Source organism: Pristiophorus japonicus, chromosome 2, assembly GCF_044704955.1.
Source record: "Pristiophorus japonicus isolate sPriJap1 chromosome 2, sPriJap1.hap1, whole genome shotgun sequence".
Lineage (NCBI taxonomy): Eukaryota > Metazoa > Chordata > Chondrichthyes > Pristiophoridae > Pristiophorus > Pristiophorus japonicus.
This window is the reverse complement of record NC_091978.1, coordinates 108392446-108414582: the sequence shown is the minus strand read 5'-3', so window position 1 is coordinate 108414582 and position 22137 is coordinate 108392446. Positions and strand designations below refer to the sequence as shown.

Below are 22137 nucleotides of genomic sequence, written 5' to 3'. Positions count from 1 at the left end.
TGTTTATATTCCACAGGTGCCCTTTCGCTCGGCTGCAGCCATTTTCCAGAGAAACATGGAGAGTTTGCTGAAATCTGTTCCGCGCACCGTTGTGTTTCAAGATGACATCCTGATCACTGGTCGTGACACCATCGAACACCTACACAGCCTGCAAGAGGTTCTAAGTCGCCTAGACAGAGTGGGACTCAGGCTGAAACACTCCAAGTGTGTGTTCCTGGTGCCAGAAGTCAAATTTTGTGGGAGAAAGATTGCAGCAGACGGCATCAGGCCCACAGACTCAAAGACAGAGGCCATCAAGAATGCACCCAGACCACAGAATGTGACGGAGCAGCGTTCGTTCCTGGGACTCCTCAACTATTTCGGTAACTTTCTACCCAGGTTGAGCACGTTGTTAGAGCCTTTGCACATGTTGCTACGTAAGGGTGATGACTGGGTTTGGGGCAAATCTCAAGAGACAGCCTTTGAGAAGGCTAGGAACCTGCTATGTTCAAATAAGTTGTACACTATGACCCAGGTAAAAGTTTAGTGCTAGATTGTGACACCTCATCGTACAGGGTCGGCTGTGTGTTACAGCAAGCCAATGTATTGGGCAACCTCCAACCGGTTGCATACGCGTCTAGAAGTCTGTCTAAGACTGAGACAGCCTATAGTATGGTCGAGAAAGAGGCGTAGCTTGTGTATATGGGGTTAAGAAAATGCACCAATACCTATTTGGATTTCGGTTTGAGCTTGAAACTGACCACAAGCTGCTCATTTCACTGCTTTCAGAGAGCAAAGGGATAAACAGCAATGCTTCGTCCCGCATCCAAAGATGGGCACTAACATTATCCGCTTATGACTATGATATCCACCACAGACCAGGCACTGAAAACTCTGCCGATGCTCCCAGCCGGCTAACATTATCCACCACCAGGGCTGAAATGGCCCAGCCCGCAGACTTGCTACTGGTCATGGATGCTTTTGAGAGCGAGGGGTCACTTGTCACAGCTCGCCAGATCAGGACCTGGACCAGCCAGGATCCTGTGCTATCATTAGTAAAGAGCTGCATCCTAAATGGGGACAGGTCGGCCGTTTCCAGGGAAAAGCAAGATGAAATTAAGCCGTTTCACTGACGCAAAGATGAAATGTCCATCCAGTCGGATTGTCTCTTATGGGGTAATCGTGTGGTTTTGCCAAAATAAGGCAGGGAAACGTTTATACGTGACCAACACAGTACCCACCCAGGCATTGTCATGATGAAGGCAATTGCTAGGTCGCATGTTTGGTGGCCAGGCATTGACTCGGACTTGCAGTCATGCGTGCAACACTTGCTCGCAACTGAGCAATGCACCAAGGGAGGTTCCATTGAGTCTGTGGTCATGGCCCTCCAAACCGTTGTCCAGGATCCATGTAGATTTTGCCAGCCCCTTTCTAGGAAATATGTTTTTAGTAGTCGTGGATGCTTACTCCAAATGGATTGAATGCGTAATCATGTCCTCCAGCACGTCCACAGCGACCATTGAAAGCTTCCGGGCCATGATCGCTACCCATGGCTTGCCCTACGTCCTTGCCAGCGATAATGAACCGTGTTTCACCAACTCGGAATTCAACGAGTTTATGACCCGCAATGGCATCAAACATGTCAGGTCTGTTCCGTTTAAGCCCGCGTCTAATGGTCAAGCAGAGCAGGCAGTCCAAACAATCAAACAGAGCATGAAACGCGTGACAGACGGCTCCCTGCAGACCCGCTTGTCTCGCATTCTGCTCAGTTACCAGACGCAACCCCACTCGCTCACCAGGGTTCCCCCGGCAGAATTGTTAATGAAGAGAGCCCTCAAAATCAGGCTCTCCCTGGTCCACCCAGATCTTAATGATCACGTGGAAACCCGCGACACTGGCAGAACACTTACCACAATCGCATGGCTGTTTCACGTGACATTGATGTTAACGACCCTGTGTTTGTCCTGAATTACGGTCATGGTCCCAAGTGGGTTGCTGGTACTGTTTTGGCCAAGGAAGGGAATAGGATGTTTCTAATCAAACTGTTAAATGGCCAAATGTGCAGAAAGCATTTAGGTCAGACCAAATTGTGATTTACTGACAACCAGGAACGACTTGAAGAAGACATCACCATCGACGATCCACCAACACACATCCAACCAGTAATCGACCTTGCTATCAATTGCGAGGATGAACCCACCATTCATGACAGTCGGGTCTGACCAGCCGTGGTGAAGTGCAGCAATGGTCCGGCCAACTCACACACGCCAGGGTTTGAACTTAGACGATCAACCAGGGGGCGAAGGGCTCCATATCTCAACTTGTAAATAATTTGTACCGAAGACTTTGGCGGGGGGGGGGGAGTGATATTATGTATGTAACTATGTAATACTTGCCACCAGAGGGCACGACTGTTGGAGTCCTAATGGTCACCTGCACACACGTGCAGGGCCAGTATAAAAGGTTGGCTGCCATGTTGTTTAGGCACTCTGGAGTTGGAATAAAGACTAAGGTCACACTAAGTTTAGCTCACAGTGCTCAGCTTTGTGGAGTTCTTCTATACATAACAGATACGATGGTAAGTACTGCAGGGAATCGAATACGGCCAAGGTGATCTCCTGAACTAGTTTCAATCGCCTGGATGGATCGGAGAGGAATTTTCCTAGATTTTTTTTCCCCCAATTGGCCTGGGTTTTTATCTGGTTTTTGCCTCTCCCAGGAGATCACATGGCTCCGGTTGGGATGGAGTGCAAAATGTTTCGGTGCAAGGGGTGTCGCAGTTGTGTGGGGTGTACTGATTGGCCTCGGTGCTCTTTGCCTTTCCGTCATTGTTCATAGGTTTATATGTAACCTTCAGGGCTGCTGACTGAGGGTCGTGTGGCTTTTTGTCGGCCGGCGCAGACACGATGGTCTGAAATGGCCTCCATCTGCACTGTGGATTTCTATGTTTCTAAAAGGCCATGGATGCTGGGACAATTGAAGCTTTCAAAACTAAGATGGTAGATTTTTATTAACTAAGCTATCAAGGGATATTGAGCTCAGGTGGATAAATGGAGTTGAGGTACAGATCACCCATGATCAAATTGAACAGTGGAGCAGGCTGGAAGAGCTGAATGGCCCACTCCTTTTTCTATGTTCTTATGTAAATATGTGTTGTGATTTGCAACATCCAATAAATGCAGTTCCATCCGGATCACTGTGAAACACAATTGCAAGATTTATAGGTCTGCAGATCTTGCTGCATTGGCAATTTATAACGAAGGATATGGTGTGTCAATCAGCAGTAAGAATCTGATTGGATGGGACACTTGTTGCAACAGAGTATGTTGAGGAAATTCGGGAAAGTGCAACATTGAATGCAACAATATTCAATCCGAGAACATGCATGTTGGAAATTGCGCTTTCTCCGAACAACTGTTGTCCGACTGGTGTCAGTAACGTTTCTGTGTTGTTTGAGAGAAGGTTTCCCTCTTGAGGACTTCAATTTGAACCGTGAATTGCTAGATGCGCACGCTTTAACCTTCAGGAGGATCTGGAGGAGAAAGAGAAGACGGAGAGGGAGGAGAGAGAGAGAGAGAGAGATCTGAGATAATAGAACGGAAGAGGTCGCAGGGACAGCGAGAGGAGCTCCCCAGAGGGAAGGACAGCACCGCGACATCGAGATGACTGGGCCACTGGTAAAACAGGCTCTCTCCGCGGTCTTCCTGATCGTCTCCTTTCGGTGCCAAGTCGAATCAGGTAAACGCTCCAGAGCCGTTTTATATTCTGTCGCTTTTTGAATTGACTCTTCGTTCGATATGAATGAAACTGGAGTCACTGGAGGTGTGTGAATAGTCGCCGGCTCACGGGCGCCCTGGTACCGCGGAGCCTTCTGCTAGGGGAGACCTTGCATTGCGGTGGATTTATGTGAAGGGGGTGATTTAGTGCGATCATTCAGTGTGGGTGGCAATGGCTGCGCTGCGCAGGTGCTGCTTTCGGATGTACCCTTCAGCTGCCCTTCCTCCTCTGATGGTACTGAACCATCTAACTGCAGTCTCTGGCTTGCTACTGAACACAGGCATTCACATAAAACACGGAAGAAGCTGTGGGAATGTTCTTAAACTGTTTTGTAAGACTTTTCAATAGGCGGAAAGCATATGCACCTCAGATAAAATATCTGTAAGAAATTCTTGTGTGTCTATACATATGTATCCTATTTCTGTTGATAGAATATATTTGCTATTATTAATTTCTGTGTTGGGTTGTACATGATAACTGCTGTTAAACAGCAGTGCTTGAGTGGATAGCTGTTACTGTAAAATCATTCGATGTATTCTATACCATCTCTGCAGTGTTTGGTAATGAGAGGGGGAAGGGGAGGGGATGACATGCTGCTGCTGAGCCTAGTCTTGGGCTCTACTCTGGTATTGAGGCCTAAAATTGTGGTGGGGGGCGGTGTTCAGGAGAAAAGATGGCGGCCGCTGCCATTTTTGGATGGTCGGCATCGCTGACAATATGGTTCAAATAATGAAGATGACGCAGATTGTGACATCAGTGAGTGTGCAACGCTCACTTGAAGCCCGATCTGCGAGTTTGGAGTGCACTGTTCAACATACCGACATGCCTTGGCCCTCAATGTCTTCACCAGTGGATCCTTCCAGTCTGCAGCAGAAGACGTAGCTAACATGCCACAGTTCACCATCCATCATTGCATCTCGGAGATCATTGAGGCTCTCCATCGTGAGAAGTGATTTCGTTATCTTCTCTCTAAGCAGAGAGAAGCAGAACGAGCATGCGTGTGGCTTTGCCAGGTTAGTGGGATTCCCCATGGTGTTGGGCACCATCAACTGCACCCACATGGCTATGCAGGCGCTGATAACAATCCTGAGATCTTCTGTAACCACAAAGGCTACCATTCATTTAAAGTGCAGTTGGTGTGCGACCACGCCCAGTACTTCCTGATGGTCAATGCCCGCAATCTTGGCAGCAGCCATGATGTCTTCTGCATCAGTTCAATGTGTCAGCATTCTTCCAGCCACCACGGCAAACATGAGGGTGGCTGCTCAGCGACCAGGGCTATCTGCTCTCCACCTGGCCCATGACTCCCCACCACAACCGCAACACTCGTGCCCAGCACTCCTATAATGAGAGCCATGCTCCCACCATAAACATCATTGAGCAGACATCGGGCTACTGAGACAATGGTTCCACTGCATTAACTGCTCGGGAGGAAGCCTCCAGTACACACCGGAGTGGGTGTCCCAATTTTTGATCTGCTGCATGCTTCACAACTTGACCATCATGAAAGCGCAGTCCTTGCCAGCAGGGATTGTGGAACACAACAGGAGGAGGACGAAGAAGAAGAGGACGAGGAGGGAGCAGGCAGTCAGCCACTCCCTCTCCTGGATGGGCTGTCTGTGAACACCTCATCAAACTCCGATTCCAATGAATGAAACCCCAGATCCCCATTGCTCACCACATCCCCATCATACCATTCCTCCATCATGGAAAATCACTGCATCCTCATGGGCACAAATCTGAAATGAGAGCCACCACAAAAGAGTTAAAACAAAATTAATAAATTTATCAAAAATCAATTCACACATATTTACACTTATGAGATGAACTAATCACACTTGTGCAATCTCTTAGTGTCTGTCATTCGGGTGCCATTTCCCGATCTAGTGCTCCTACGAAATGATCCCCCAGTAGCTGCAGCATGGCTGGAGGAAGGCTGCTGAGTTTCAATGGGAGAGGCTCAGATGACCTTGCAGGACAACCTCAAGCAGCTCTGGGCCTCGAAGGCCTGGCTGCAGACAGCACCATCTCGGCATTTTTAAAACTGTATATGTCGCTGGCAAGGCCAGCACTTATTGTCCATCCCGAATTGCCCTTGAGAAGGTGGGAGTGAGACACCTTCTTGAAATGTTGCATACTGTGGTGAAGGAACTCACATAGTGCTGACTTTGTCGTGGAGGTTTGGTACAACAACTGAGTGACTTGCTAGCCCATTTCAGAGGGCAGTTAAGAGTCGATCACATTGCTGTGGGATCTGGAGTCACATATAGACCAGACCGAGTAAGGATGGCTGATTTCCTTCACTGGGTGGCAGCAGTCTGGTCTGGCTGTCTTGACAGGCAGCAGAAAGGGCAATGGCAGAGTGGTAGCAGTGGGAACAGGAATACTGTCACCTTGAGAGAGGACAGCAGGGTCCTGCTCCACTGACATACTGCCATTCCCTGGGGGTGGCGCCTCAATAATCCTAGCTATGGGAGCACAGATTGTTGGGCTGCTGCGACACCCTGCAAGCCATGGTCGACGATGTTGTGTATCTGTAAAGCATGCACTCCTACGTTCCACCACCAGGGAGTGCATCCCCTGAAGTCCCAAGGGATCCCAGCATCCCTTGGTAGCACTGTATATAAACCGGCCCCAAAAGGCCTGTTCCTTACTCTGGAGTGTCTTACTAAAGACTGAGGTCACTGTTACTTTAACCTCCCTGTGTGCAATCTCATCTGTGTCAGGAACACAATAACTGGCGATGAGTATATGAATCCAACGCAAAGATACAGCAAACTGTGGGCATCCTGGAAACGTTCTCGGAGGGTGAGGATTGGGAAGCCTATGTCGAATGGCTAGACCAGTACTTTGTAGCCAACGAGCTGGACGGAGAAGGAAGTGCTGCAAAAAGGAGAGCGGTCCTCCTCACGGTCTGCGGGGCACCGACCTACAGCCTTATGAAGAATCTTCTGCCTCTGGTGAAACCCACAGATAAGTCATATGAGGAGTACACTGGTTCGGGTGCATCTTAACCTGAGGGAGAGCATGCAATGGTGAGGTATCGGTTTTACATGTGCCAGCGATTTGAAGGTCAGGAAGTGGCGAGCTACGTTGCCGAGCTAAGGCGACTTGCAGGACATTGTGAGTTTGATGGCTGCCTGGAGCAGAGACTTTTTTGTACTGGGCATTGACCACGAGACCATTCTACGAAAACTTTTGACTGTCGAGACACCGACCCTCAGTAAGGCCATTGCGATAGCACAGGCGTTTATGTCCACCAGTGATAACACCAAGCAAATCTCTCAGCACACAAGTGCTAGCAATGTTCATAAATTAACTGGAACTGTGTTTGCGAGCAGAAATGTACAGGGCAGAAACCACGAGTCTGCAATTACCAGCAGGCCTCAGGTGACCCAGATGACTCAGAGTCCGCAACAAAGGATGAATGCAAGGCAATTCACACTTTGTTGGCGTTGTGGAGGCTTCCATTCAGCCTATTCATGCCGCTTCAAAGGGTATGTTTGCAAGAGCTGTGGAACAATGGGGCACCTCCAACAAGCTTGCAGATGAGCTGCAAGCTCTGCAAAACCTGCTAACCACCACGTGGCAGAGGAAGATCGGTCCATGGTGGATCAAAGCAATTTCGAGCATCAGAGAGGTGGCAGTTGCTGAAGAACACAGGGTGCACACATTTTCGACAAAATGTCCACCTATCATGCTAAATGTAAAATTGAATGGCTTACCCGGAGCCATGGAACTGGATACTGCTGCGAGCCAATCCATCATGAGTAAAAAGATGTTTGAGAGACTGTGGTGCAACAAGGCACTCAGACCAGCCCTGAGCCCCATCCACACGAAACTGAGAATGTACACCAAATAGCTCATCACTGTCCTGGGCAGTGCCATGGTCAAGGTCACTTACGAGGGCACGGTGCACGAACTGCCACTCTGGATTGTCCCGGGCGATGGCCCCACACTGCTTGGAAGGAGCTGGCTGGGAAAAATCCGCTGGAACTGGGATGACATCCGAGCGCTATCACATGTCGATGAGGCTTCATGTATCCAGGTTCTTAAAAAATTTCCTTCCCTTTTTGAGCCAGGCATTGGAAACTTTTCCGGGGTGAAGGTGCGGATCCACTTGGCCCCAGAGGCATGACCCATTCACCACAAGGCGCGAGCGGTACCTCACATGATGAGGGAGAGAGTGGAAATCGAGCTGGATAGGCTGCAATGCGAAGACATCATCTCCCCAGTGGAATTCAGCGAGTGGGCCAGCCCGATTGTTCCAGTACTCAAAAGTGATGGCACGGTCAGGATTTGCGGCGATTATAAAGTAACTATTAATCGTTTCTCGCTACAGGGCCAATACCCTCTACCTAAGGCAGACGCCCTATTTGCGACGTTGGCAGGAGGCAAGGAAAAGGAGGCGGGGTGGCGTTGCTGGTTAAAGAAGAAATTAAGGCAATTGTAAGGAAAGACATTAGCTTGGAAGATGTGGAATTGGTATGGGTGGAGCTACGGAATACCACGGGGCAGAAAACGCTACTGGGAGTTGTGTACAGACCTCCAAACAGTAGTAGTGATGTTGGGGAGGGCATCAAGGGGGGTAGTGCTGGACAGGCTAGTGGGACTCAAGGTAGACAAGTCCCCTGGTCATGATGAAATGCATCCCAGGGTATTAAAAGAGATGGCGGAAGTTATAGCAGATGCATTCGTTATAATCTACCAAAATTCTCTGGACTCTGGGGAGGTACCAGCGGATTGGAAAGCAGCTAATGTAACGCCTCTGTTTAAAAAAGGCAGGTAACTATAGGCCGGTTAGTTTAACATCTGTAGTGGGGAAAATGCTTGAAACTATCATTAAGGAAGAAATAGCGGGACATCTAGATAGGAATAGTGCAATCAAGCAGACGCAGCATGAATTCATGAAGGGGAAATCATGTTTAACTAATTTACTGGAATTCTTTGAGGATATAAGGAGCATGGTGGATAGAAGTGTACCGATGGATGTGGTGTATTTAGATTTCCAAAAGGCATTTGATAAGGTGTTACACAAAAGGTTACTGCAGAAGATAGAGGTATGCAGAGTCAGAGGAAATGTATTAGCATGGATAGAGAATTGGCTGGCGAACAGAAAGCAGAGAGTCGGGATAAATGGGTCGTTTTCGGGTTGGAAATCGGTGGTTAGTGGTGTGCCACAGGGATCGGTGCTGGGACCACAACTGTTTACAATATACATAGATGACCTGGAAGAGGGGACAGAGTGTAGTGCAACAAAATTTGCAGATGACACTAAGATTAGTGGGAAAGCGGGTTGTGCAGAGGACACAGAGAGGCTGCAAAGAGATTTAGATAGGTTAAGCGAATGGGCTAAGGTTTGGCAGATGGAATACAATGTCGGAAAGTGTGAGGTCATCCACCTTGGGAAAAAAAACAGTAAAAGGGAATATTATTTGAATGGGAAGAAATTACAACATGCTGAGGTGCAGAGGGACCTGGGGGTCCTTATGCATGAATCCCAAAAAGTTAACTTGCAGGTGCAGCAGGTAATCAGGAAGGCGAATGGAATGTTGGCCTTCATTGCGAGAGGGATGGAGTACAAAAGCAGGGAGGTCCTGCTTCAACTGTATAGGGTATTGGTGAGGCTGCACCTGGAGTACTGCGTGCAGTTTTGGTCACCTTACTTAAGGAAGGATATACTGGCTTTGGAGGGGGTACAGAGACGATTCACTCGGCTGATTCCAGAGATGAGGGGGTTACCTTATGATGATAGATTGAGTAGACTGGGTCTTTACTCGTTGGAGTTCAGAAGGATGAGGGGTGATCTTATCGAAACATTTTAAATAATGAAAGGGATAGACAAGATAGAGTCAGAGAGGTTGTTTCCACTGGTCGGGGAGACTAGAACTTGGGGTCACAGCCTCAAAATACGGGGGAGCCAATTTAAAACCGAGTTGAGAAGGAATTTCTTCTCCCAGAGTGTTGTGAATCTGTGGATTTCTCTGCCCAAGGAAGCAGTTGAGGCTAGCTCATTGAATGCATTCAAGTCACAGATAGATAGATTTTTAACCAATAAGGGAATTAAGAGTTACGGGGAGCGAGCGGGTAACTGGAGCTGAGTCCACGGCCAGATCAGCCATGATCTTGTTGAATGGCGGAGCAGGCTCAAGGGGCTAGATGGCCCACTCTTGTTCCTAATTCTATTGTTCTTATGTTCTTATCAAACAGGAAATTAGGGGTGCATGCAATAAAAGTGCAGCGATTATCATGGGTGACTTTAATATGCACATAGATTGGGCTAGCCAAACTGGAAGCAATACGGTGGAGGAGGATTTCCTGGAGTGCATAAGGGATGGTTTTCTAGACCAATATGTTGAGGAACCAACTAGGGGGGAGGCCATCTTAGACTGGGTGTTGTGTAATGAGAGAGGATTAATTAGCAATCTCATTGTGCGAGGCCCCTTGGGGAAGAGTGACCATAATATGGTGGAATTCTACATTAGGATGGAGAATGAAACAGTTAATTCAGAGACCATGGTCCAGAACTTAAAGAAGGGTAACTTTGAAGATATGAGGTGTGAATTGGCTAGGATAGATTGGCGAATGATGCTTAAGGGGTTGACTGTGGATGGGCAATGGCAGACATTTAGAGACCGCATGGATGAACTACAACAATTGTACATCCCTGTCTGGCGTAAAAATAAAAAAAGGAAGGTTGCTCAACCGTGACTATCAAGGGAAATCAGGGATAGTATTAAAGCCAAGGAAGTGGCATACAAATTGGCCAGAAATAGCAGTGAACCCGGGGACTGGGAGAAATTTAGAACTCGGCAGAGGAGGACAAAGGGTTTGATTAGGGCAAGGAAAATAGAGTACGAGAGGAAGCTTCAGGGAACAATAAAACGGACTGCAATAGCTTCTATAGATATGTAAAGAGAAAAAGGTTAGTAAAGACAAACGTAGGTCCCCTGCAGTCAGAATCAGGGGAAGTGATAACTGGGAACAAAGAAATGGCAGACCAATTGAACAAGTACTTTGGTTCGGTATTCACTAAGGAGGACACAAACAACCTTCCGGATATAAAGGGAGTCAGAGGGTCTAGTAAGAAGCAGGAACTGAGGGAAATCCTTATTCGTCGGGAAATTGTGTTGGGGAAATTGATGGGACTGGAGGCCGATAAATCCCCAGGGCCTGATGGTCTGCATCCCAGAGTACTTAAGGAGGTGGCCTTGGAAATAGCGGATACATTGACAGTCATTTTCCAACATTCCATAGACTCTGGATCAGTTCCTATGGAGTGGAGGGTAGCTAATATAACCCCACTTTTTAAAAAAGGAGGGAGAGAAAACAGGGAATTATAGACCTGTCAGCCTGACATTGGTAGTGGGTAAAATGATGGAATCAATTATTAAGGATGTCATAGTAGCGCATTTGGAAAGAGGTGACATGATAGGTCCAAGTCATCATGGATTTGTGAAAGGGAAATCATGCTTGACAAATCTTCTGGAATTTTTTGAGGATGTTTCCAGTAGAGTGGACAAGGGAGAACCAGTTGATGTGGTATATTTGGACTTTCAGAAAGCTTTCGACAAGGTCCCACACAAGAGATTAATGTGCAAAGTTAAAGCACATGGGATTGGGGATAATGTGCTGATGTGGATTGAGAACTGGTTGTCAGACAGGAAGCAAAGAGTAGGAGTAAATGGGTACTTTTCAGAATGGCAGGCAGTGACTAGTGGGGTACCGCAAGGTTCTGTGCTGGGGCCCCAGCTGTTTACACTGTACATTAATGATTTGGACGAGGGGATTAAATGCAGTATCTCCAAATTTGCGGATGACACTAAGTTGGGTGGCAGTGTGAGCTGCGAGGAGGATGCTATGAGGCTGCAGAGTGACTTGAATAGGTGAGGTGAGTGGGCAAATGCATGGCAGATGAAGTATAATGTGGATAAATGTGAGGTTATCCACTTTGGTTGTGGAAACAGAGGCCCCAAGTTTCGACATGCGGCAAAACAGGCGCCACTCCGAGCTGGGCGCCCGTTTTTCGCGCCGAAAACGACGCCTGAAAAAAAACGCGCTATTCTCGAGCGCTTTGCAGCTCGATGTCAGCTTGGCGCGGCGCCCAGGGGGCGGAGCCTACCACTCGCGCCGATTCTGTAAGTAGGAGGGGGCGGGTACCATTTAAATTAGTTTTTTTCATGTCGGCAACCCTGTGCGTACGCGTTGGAGCGTTCGCGCACGCACAGTGTGAAGGAAACATTGGCACTCGGCCATTTTTGTCGTTCTTTGCAGCTGTTCATTTTTTTATCATTTTTTAATAAAACCACATTGCCCTGATCAAAACCATGATCAGCACTGAGGCTTCTTGCAGCAGTGAGAAGGCTGCAGGAAGCCTCAGAAGTTGAGGCAGCCGTTCCCTGACGGGCCCGACCGACGGCAGGGGGGCCTCCCCGCACCTGCCGTCGGGAATGGTTGCCTCAACTTCTGAGGCTTCCTGCAGCGTTCTCACTGCCTCCCCCCCGCTGCCGTCGGTCGGGCCCTCACCACCTCCCCGCCCCTGCCGTCGGGAACGGCTGCTGCCGTCGGGTCGGGCCCTCACTGCCTCCCCCCTGCCATCGGTCGGGCCCTCACTGCCTCCCCGCCCCTGCCGTCGGGAACGGCTGCCTCAACTTGTGAGGCTTCCTGCAGCCTTCTTCCTGCCTGAAAGGCATGTCTGAAGCACTTTCACACAGGTAGGAACATGGTTTATTTAGTCTTTTCTTTGCTTATAAATTTTTATTCAGGTTGGAATTATTTGTATAATATTTGTATAAGTATAACTAAGAATTTATTGTAGAATGTAATGACTTTCCTTCCCCCCTCCCCCCCCGCCTCGTTCCGGACGCCTAATTTGTAACCTGCGCCTGATTTTTTAAAGTGTAGACAAGGTTTTTTCAAGCCTACAAAAATCTTCACTTGCTCCATTCTAAGTTAGTTTGGAGTACGTTTTCACTGTGGAAACTTTCAAATCGGGCGTCAGTGGCCGGACACGCCCCCTTTTGAAAAAAAAATTCTGTTCAAAAGTGAAACTGTTCAACCTGACTAGAACTGCAGAAAACTTAAATGTGGAGAATTCCGATTTCTAAGATACTCCGTTCTCCATCAGTTGCTCCTAAAAATCAGGAGCAAATCATGTGGAAACCTGCGGCCAGAGAGACAGACTGTTTTCTGAATGGTGATAGATTAGGAAAAGGGGAGGTGCAACGAGACCTGAGTGTCATGGTACATCAGTCATTGAAGGTTGGCATGCAGGTACAGCAGGCGGTTAAGAAAGCAAATGGCATGTTGGCCTTCATAGCGAGGGGATTTGAGTACAGGGGCTCAAGTGTTACTACAGTTGTACAGGGCCTTGGTTAGGCCACACCTGGAGTATTATGTACAGTTTTGGTCTCCTAATTTGAGGAAGGATGTCCTTGCTATTGAGGGAGTGCAGCGAATGTTCACCAGACTGATTCCTGGGATGGTGGGACTGACATATCAAGAAAGACTGGATCAACTGGGCTTGTATTCACTGGAGTTCAGAAGAATGAGAGGGGATCTCATAGAAACGTTAAAAACTCTGACGGGTTTCGACAGGTTAGATGCAGGAAGAATGTTCCCAATGTTGGGGAAGTCCAGAACCAGGGGTCACAGTCTAAGGATAAGGGGTAAGCCATTTAGGACCGAGATGAGGAGAAACTTCTTCTCCCAGAGAGTGGTGAATTCTCTACCACAGTAAGTTGTTGAGACCAATTCACTAAATATATTCAAAAAGGAGTACGATGTAGTCCTTAGTACTAGGGGGATCAAGGGGTATGGCGAGAAAGCAGGAATGGGGTACTGAAGTTGCATGTTCAGCCATGAACTCATTGAATGGCGGTGCAGGCTCGAAGGGCCGAATGGCCTACTCCTGCATCTATTTTCTATGTTTCTATGTTCACCAAGCTCGACCTGATTTCGGCCTACATGACGCAGGAGCTTGAGGAGTCTTCGAAGGGCCTCACCTGCATCAACACGCACAAGGGACTCTTCATCTACAACAGATGCCCGTTTGGAATTCGGTCGGCTGCAGCCATCTTCCAGAGAAACATGGAGAGCCTACTCAAGTCGGTACCATGCACGGTGGTTTTTCGAAACGACATACTGGTCACGGGTTGGGACACCGTCGAGCACCTACAAAACCTGGAGGAAGTCCTCCAGCGACTGGATCGCGTAGGGTTGCGGCTGAAGAGGTCGAAATGCGTCTTCGTGGCAATAGAAGTGGAGTTTTTGGGGCGAAAGATCGCGGCGGACGACATTCGGCCCACAGACGGCAAGTCAAAGGCTATCAGGAACGCGCCCGAATGTCACGAAGCTGCAGTCGTTCCTGGGACTCCTCAACTATTTTCGTAACATCCTACCGGGGTTAAGCACCCTCTTAGAGCCTCTACCAGTGTTATTGCATAATGGGCATGGGGAAAAAAACAAGTAATTGCTTTTGAGAAAGCCAGAAACATTTTATGCTCCAACAAGCTGCTTGTATTGTATAACCTGTGCAAAATACTTGTGCTAGCATGTGATGCGTCGTCGTACGGAGTCGGGTGTGTATTATAACAAGCTAACGTTGCGGGGAAGTTGTAACCTGTTGCCTATGCCTTCAGGAGCTTGTCTAAGGACGAGAGGGCCTACAGCATGATTGAGAAAAAGGCATTAGCGTGTGTGTTCTAGGTGAAGAAAATGCATCAGTACCTGTTTGGCCTCAAATTTGAGCTGGAAACCGATCACAAGCCCCTCATATCCCTGTTCGCTGAAAACAAGGGGATAAATACTAATGCCTCAGCCCGCATACAAAGGTGGGCACTCACGCTATCAGCGTATAACTATACCATTCACCACAGGCCAGGCACCGAGAACTGTGCAGATGCTCTCAGTCGGCTACCATTGCCTACCACGGGGGTGGAAATAGCGCAGCCTGCAAACTTGTTGATGGTGGCGCAGCCCGCAGACTTGTTGATGGTCATGGAAGCATTTGAAAATGATAAATCACCTGTCATGGCCTGCCAGATTAGGACTTGGACCAGCCAAGATCCTCTGCTGTCCCTAGTAAAAAACTGTGTGCTGCATGGGAGGTGGGCCAGCATCCCCGTTTGAAATGCAAGAGCTAATCAAGCCGTTCCAGCACCGAAAGGATGAGCTGTCCATTCAGGCAGACTGCCTGTTGTGGGGTAACCGCGTAGTGCTCCCCAAAAATGGCAGGGAGATGTTCATCTCGGATCTCCACAGCACATACCTGGGTATAGTAATGATGAAAGCGATAGCCAGATCTCACATGTGGTGGCCCGGTATCGACTCTGAATTACAGTCCTGTGTACAGCAATGCCGTGTGTGTGCTTAGTTGAGCAATGCTCCCAGAGAGGCACCACTAAGTTTGTAGTCCTGGCCTTCCAGACCATGGTCGAGGATCCATATTGACTATGTGGGCCTGTTTCTCTGTAAAATGTACTTGGTGGTGGTGGATGCTTTTTCAAAATGGATTGAATGTGAAATAATGTCGGGAAGCACCGCCACCACCACCATTGAAAGCCTGAGGGCCATGTTTGCCACCATGACATTGGTCTGAGCTTTGCTGGCATCAATCGGAGACTTCATGAGAAGTTTGCACTTCCGCTGCAGCACGAAGATGGTGTGTCGCTTCTGCCTGTGCTTAATCACAGCCGCGACATCGCCCGTCACACGTACCATCATGTCTGGGTCGACACGGTCTCTTCGGGAGTCTTCCATCATTTTCAGCATGGAAATCCTGGGCTCCAAACTCTGCGCATTACCCTGTGTAATGTTGGAGGCAGACTCCTCCATGCTGCTTGACATTGTCAAGTGACTCTCTGGCACGTTTGCCATTGCACCTAGCAATATGCTGTGGATGATTATCTGAAAGCAAAATAGTACAAGAGTTGGGTTATGGTTTGGGGAGTGGGGCGGGGCAGGTGGGTGGGGACAGCAAGATGTGCATGAAAACAGCATCAACAACTTGAAAGTGATAAGAGATTGTGGGAAGTGGGATGTGAGAAGAAGGATTAGGAATGAACAAAGAGTCAGACTAGATACTGCAAGCTCAAAGTAAGGTGTGACTGTAGTCCTTTATTACACATCTCAGAGTGCCTCTCCAGCCTGTGAGGCCTCCTTATATACAGGTGCTCCCAAGGGATTGTGGGATCCCTTGGAACTCCAGGGGAAAAGCCCTCTAGTGGTTAGACATGGTATTTACAGGTTTAAGTACAGAACAACACTCCCCCCGCCACCCCCCAGCCCGCCAAAGTCAATAGTGTAACTATTTACAATGTGAGTCGATCTGGGGCCTTCCTTTCCCTGGTTGATCGTCTCGGTGCAAATGCTGGTTTTGGTGAGTCGTTTGCTGGGCTCTCGTTGGGATGCTGCGCAGCTGGCCTTGCTGGGCTGCTGGGGGTGGTGAGTCCTGCTGGGCTGCAGCAGGTGATGGGTTCTGCTTCATGGTCAACCGCTGGGTTGGTTGCCACTTGTGTGTGTGTTGGAGGGTCGAAAAAGGTAGAGTCTATTGTGGGTTGTTCTGGATAGTCCGTAACTCTGAGTTTGGTTTGGTCCAAGTGTTTCCTGAAGGTTTCCATTTGAGAGTTTGATCATAAACACCCGACTCCCCTCTTTGGCCAAAACAGTGCCAGGAAGCCACTTGGGACCTTGTCCATATTTCAACACAAATTCAGACTCATTTATCTCAATTTCGCGTGACACATTTGCATGATCATCATATGTCTTCTGTTGAAGCCGCCTGCTCTCTACCTGTTCGTGTAGATCAGGGTGGACAAACGAGAGCCTTGTCTTAAGTGCCCTTTTCACGAGCAGTTCAGCGGGAAGGACCCCAGTGAGTGAGTGCGGTCTTGTGCGGTAACTAAGCAGGACTCGGGTTAGGCGAGTCTGCAGTGAGCCTTCAGTTAAACCTTTCAAGCTGTGCTTGATTGTTTGAACTGCTCGTTCTGCCTGACCGTTGGACGCTGGTTTAAAAGGGGCAGCTGTGACATGTTTGATCCCATTGCGGTTCATGAACTCCTTGAACTCGGCACTGGTAAAGCACGGCCCATTGTCACTTACAAGGACATCAGGCAGGCCGTGCATGGCAAACATGGCCCGTAGGCTTTCAATGGTGGCAGCGGACATGCATGCCGACATTATCACACATTCAATCCATTTTGAGTACGCATCTACTACCACTAAGATCATTTTTCCCAAGAATGGGCCTGCATAGTCGACATGTATCCTGGACCAGGGTTTGGAGGGCCAGGACCATAAACTTAGTGGCGCCTCCCTAGGTGCATTGGTAACTGTGAACATGTATTAGAAACATAGAACATAGAAAATAGGTGCAGGAGTAGGCCATTCGGCCCTTCGAGCCTGTACCGCCATTCAATGAGTTCATGGCTGAACATGCAACTTCAGTACCCCATTCCTGCTTTCTGCCATATCCCTTGATCCCCCAAGTTGTAAAGATTACATCTAACTCCTTTTTGAATATATTTAGTGAATTGGCCTCAACAACTTTCTGTGGTAGAGAATTCCACAGGTTCACCACTCTCTGGGTGAAGAGGTTTCTCCTCATCTCGGTCCTAAATGGCTTACCCCTTATCCTTAGACTGTGACCCCTGGTTCTGGACTTCCCCAACATTCTTCCTGCATCTAACCTGTCTAAACCCGTCAGAATTTTAAACGTTTCTGTGAGATCCCCTCTCATTCTTCTGAACTCCAGTGAATACAAGCCCAGTTGATCCAGTCTTTCTTGATATGTCAGTCCTGCCATCCCGGGAATCAGTCTGGTGAACCTTCGCTGCACTCAATAGCAAGAATGTCCTTCCTCAAATTAGGAGACCAAAACTGTACGCAATACTCCAGGTGTGGCCTCACCAAGGCCCTGTACAACTGTAGTAACAAGTCCCTGCCCCTGTACTCAAATCCCCTCGCTATGAAGGCCAACATGCCATTTGCTTTCTTAACCGCTTGCTGTACCTGCATGCCAACCTTCAATGACTGATGTACCATGACACCCAGGTCTCGTTGCACCTCCCCTTTTCCTAATCTGTCACCATTCAGGTGATAGTCTGTCTCTCTGTTTTTACCACCAAAGTGGATAACCTCACATTTATCCACATTATACTTCATCTGCCATGCATTTGCCCACTAATCTAACCTATCCAAATCACTCTGCAGCCTCATAGCATCCTCCTCGCAGCTCACACTGCCACCCAACTTCGTGTCATCTGCAAACTTGGAGATACTACATTTAATCCCCTCGTCTAAATCATTAATGTACAATGTAAACAGCTGGGGACCCAGCACAGAACCTTGCGGTACCCCACTAGTCACTGCCTGCCATTATGAAAAGTACCCATTTACTCCTACTCTTTGCTTCCTGTCTGCCAACCAGTGCTCAATCCACATCAGCACATTATCCCTTGTGCTTTAACTTTGCACATTAATCTCTTATGTGGGACCTTGTCGAAAGCTTTCTGAAAGTCCAAATACACCACATCGACTGGTTCTCCCTTGTCCACTCTACTGGAAACATCCTCAAAAAATTCCAGAAGATTTGTCAAGCATGATTTCCCTTTCACAAATCCATGCTGACTTGGACCTATCATGTCACCTCTTTCTAAATGCGCTGCTATGACATCCTTAATAATTGATTCCATCATTTTACCCACTACCGATGTCAGGCTGGAAGGTCTATAATTCCCTGTTTTTTCTCCCTCCTTTTTTAAAAAGTGGGGTTACATTGGCTACCCTCCACTCCATAGGAACTGATCCAGAGTCAATGGAATGTTGGAAAATGACTGTCAATGCATCCGCTATTTCCAAGGTCACCTCCTTAAGTACTCTGGGATGCAGACCATCAGGCCCTGGGGATTTATCGGCCTTCAATCCCATCAATTTCCCCAACACAATTTCCCGACTAATAAAGATTTTCCTCAGTTCCTCCTTTTAGACCCTCTGACCCCTTTTATATCTGGAAGGTTGTTTGTGTCCTCCTTCGTGAATACCGAACCAAAGTACTTGTTCAATTGGTCTGCTATTTCTTTGTTTCCAGTTATTACTTCCCCTGATTCTGACTGCAGGGGACCTACGTTTGTCTTTACTAACCTTTTTCTCTTTACATATCTACAGAAGCTTTTGCAGTCTATTTTAATGTTCCCTTCAAGCTTCCTCTTGTACTCTATTTTCCCTGCCCTAATCAATCCCTTTGTCCTCTACTGAGTTCTAAATTTCTCCCAGTCCCCGGGTTTGCTGTTATTTCTGGCCAATTTGTATGCCACTTCCTTGGCTTTAATACTATCCCTGATTTCCCTTGATAGCCACGGTTGAGCCACCTTCCCTTTTTTATTTTTATGCCAGACAGGGATGTACAATTGTTGTAGTTCATCCATGCGGTCTCTAAATGTCTGCCATTGCCCATCCACAATCAACCCCTTAAGTATCATTCGCCAATCTATCCTAGCCAATTCACGCCTCATACCTTAAGTTCTGGACCATGGTCTCTGTATTAACTGTTTCATTCTCCATCCTAATGTAGAATTCCACCATATTATGGTCATTCTACCCCAAGGGGCCTCACACAACGAGATTGTTAATTAACCCTCTCTCATTACACAACACCCAGTCTAAGATGGCCTCCCCCTTAGTTGGTTCCTCGACATATTGGTCTAGAAAACCATCCCTTATGCACTCCAGGAAATCCTCCTCCACTGTATTGTTTCCAGTTTGGTTAGCCCAATCTATATGCATATTAAAGTCACCCATTATAACTGTTGCACCTTTATTGCATGCACCCCTAATTTCCTGTTTGATGCCCTCCCCAACATCACTACTACTGTTTGGAGGTCTGTACACAACTCCCACTAGCGTTTTCTGCCCTTTGGTATTCCGTAGCTCCACCCATACCAATTCCACATCATCCAAGCTAATGTCTTTCCTTACAATTGCATTAATTTCCTCTTTAACCAGCAACGCCACCCCACCTCCTTTTTCTTTCTGTCTATCCTTCCTAAATGTTGAATACCCTTGGATGTTGAGTTCCTAGCCTTGGTCACCCTGGAGCCATGTTTTCGTGATGCCAACCACATCATATCCGTTAACTGCTATCTGCACAGTTAATTCGTCCACCTTATTCCGAATACTCCTCGCATTGAGGCACAGAGCCTTCAGGCTTGCCTTTTTAACACACTTTGACCCTTTAGAATTACATTTGTGCATGCAGGACTTTAAGTCTGCATCGATACCGGGCCACCATACTTGGGATCTGGCTATCGCTTTGATCATTACAATGCCTGGGTGGGTGCTGTGGCGGTCACCAATGAAGGTGTGCCTGCCCTTTTTTGGCTCCACTACCCAATTACCCCATAGGAGGCAGTCTGCCTGTATAAACATTTCATATCTGCACCGCTGGTACGGCTTTATTTCTTCCTGCATCTCTAACAGGACATTAGACCAACTCCTGTGGAACACACAGTTTTTTACTAAGGACAGTAAGGGGTCCTGGCTCTTCCAGGTTTTAATCTGTCGGGCGGTAACAGGTGATTGCTCACTCTTGAATGTTCCATTGCCATAACGAAATCTGCGGGCTGTGCCATCTCCACCCCTGTGGTGGGTAATGGCAGCCTACTGAGAGCATCGGCACAGTTTTCTGTGCCTGGCCTGTGGCGGGTGGCGTAGTTGTACGCGGACAACGTGTGCGCCCATTTTTGGATGCGGGCCGATGCATTCATATTTTTCCCCTTACTTTCAGTAAAGAGGGATGTAAGTGGCTTATGGACGATTTCCAATTCAAATTTGAGCCTGAACAGATATTGATACATTTTCTTTACCCCATAAACACACGCTAACGCTTCTTTTTCGATCATACTGTAGGCCCTGTCTGCCTTAGACAGACTTCTGGATGCATATGCAACTGGTTGCAATTACCCAAATTCATAAGCTTGTTGCAATACACACCCGATCCCTTCGATGATGCATCACATGCTAGTACCGGCCGCTTACATGGATCGTAGAACACAAGCAATTTGTGTGAACATAACAGCTTCCTAGCTTTCTCAAAGGCATTTTCTTGGCTTTTACCCCATACCCATTCATCTCCTTTATGCAGTAAAGAGTGCAGGGGTTCTAACAATGTGCTAAGACCTGGTAAGCAGTGATCAAAATAGTTCAGGAGACTTAGAAACGACCGCAGCTCCGTCACGTTCTGTGGTCTTGGTGAGTTCTTGATTACCTCCGTCTTCGAATTGGTGGGCCTGATGCCGTCCGCCGCAATTGTTCTCCCCAGAGCTCCACTTCAGGCGCCAGGAAAACGCACTTCGAGCATTTTAGCCTGAGCTGCACACGTTTAAGCCGACTAAGAACCTTCTCCAGGTTCTGCAGGTGCTCGACGGTGTCCCGACCTGTAACCAAGATGTCGTCCTGGAAGACCATGGTGCGCGGGACCGACTTCAGCAAGCTTTCCATGTTCCTCTGGAATATCGCCGCGGCCGATCGAATCCAAAACGGGCATCAGTTGTAAATGAAGAGACATTTGTGCGTGTTGATGCAGGTGAGGCCTTTCGATGATTCCTCCAGCTTCCTGCGTCATGTAGGCCGAGGTCAAGTCCAGCTTCGTGAACGTTTTCCCTCCCGCCAGCGTCGCAAATAGGTCGTCTGCCTTCGGTAATGGATATTGATCCTGCAGTAAGAAAAGATTGATAATTACTTTGTAATCACCACAGATTCTTACAGTGCCGTATCCCTTGAGGACCGGAACAATTAGACTGGCCCAGTCATTGAATTCAATCGGTGAAATGATGCCCTCTCATTACAGCCTGTCCAGCTTGATCTCCACCCTTTCTCTCACCATGTAAGATACCGCTCTCACTTTGTGATGGATGGGTCGCGCTCCCGGAATCAAATGGATTTGCACTTTTGCTCCTTGGAACTCCCAGATGCCTGGTTTGAACAGCGAGGGGAACTTGTTTAGGACCTGGGCACATGAGGTGTCATTGATGGACGAAAGCACTCGGACGTCGTCCCAGTTCCAGCGTATCTTACCTAGCCAGCTCCTGCTGAACAGCATGGGGCCATCGCCCAGTACCACCCAGAGTGGTAACTCATGCACCACTCCAGCGTAGGAGACCTTTACGGTAACACTGCCGATTACGGTAATCAGTTCCTTTGTGTACGTTCTCAGTTTAGTACGAATGGGAGTCAGGACTGGCCTTGAGGCCTTGCTGCACCACAATTTATCGAAAGTCTTTTTGCTCATTATGGACTGGCTTGCGCCCGTGTCCAGCTCCATGGGCACCGGGAGTCCGTTTAATTCAACCTTCAGCATTATCAGGGGACACTTTGTGGTAAATG

The 22137-nt window shown here is 48.0% G+C and overlaps 1 protein-coding gene across 1 annotated transcript in view; it reads left to right on the top strand.

The window, feature by feature from the left end:
- The first annotated feature begins 3641 nt into the window (after nucleotides 1–3641).
- Nucleotides 3642–22137, top strand: part of LOC139228876 (embigin-like) — a 48981-nt gene continuing 30485 nt past the window's right edge. Inside the window, exon 1 of the mRNA XM_070860354.1 lies at nucleotides 3642–3717. Coding sequence (XP_070716455.1) covers nucleotides 3642–3717 — 76 coding nt within the window. The remainder of the gene's footprint in view (nucleotides 3718–22137) is intronic.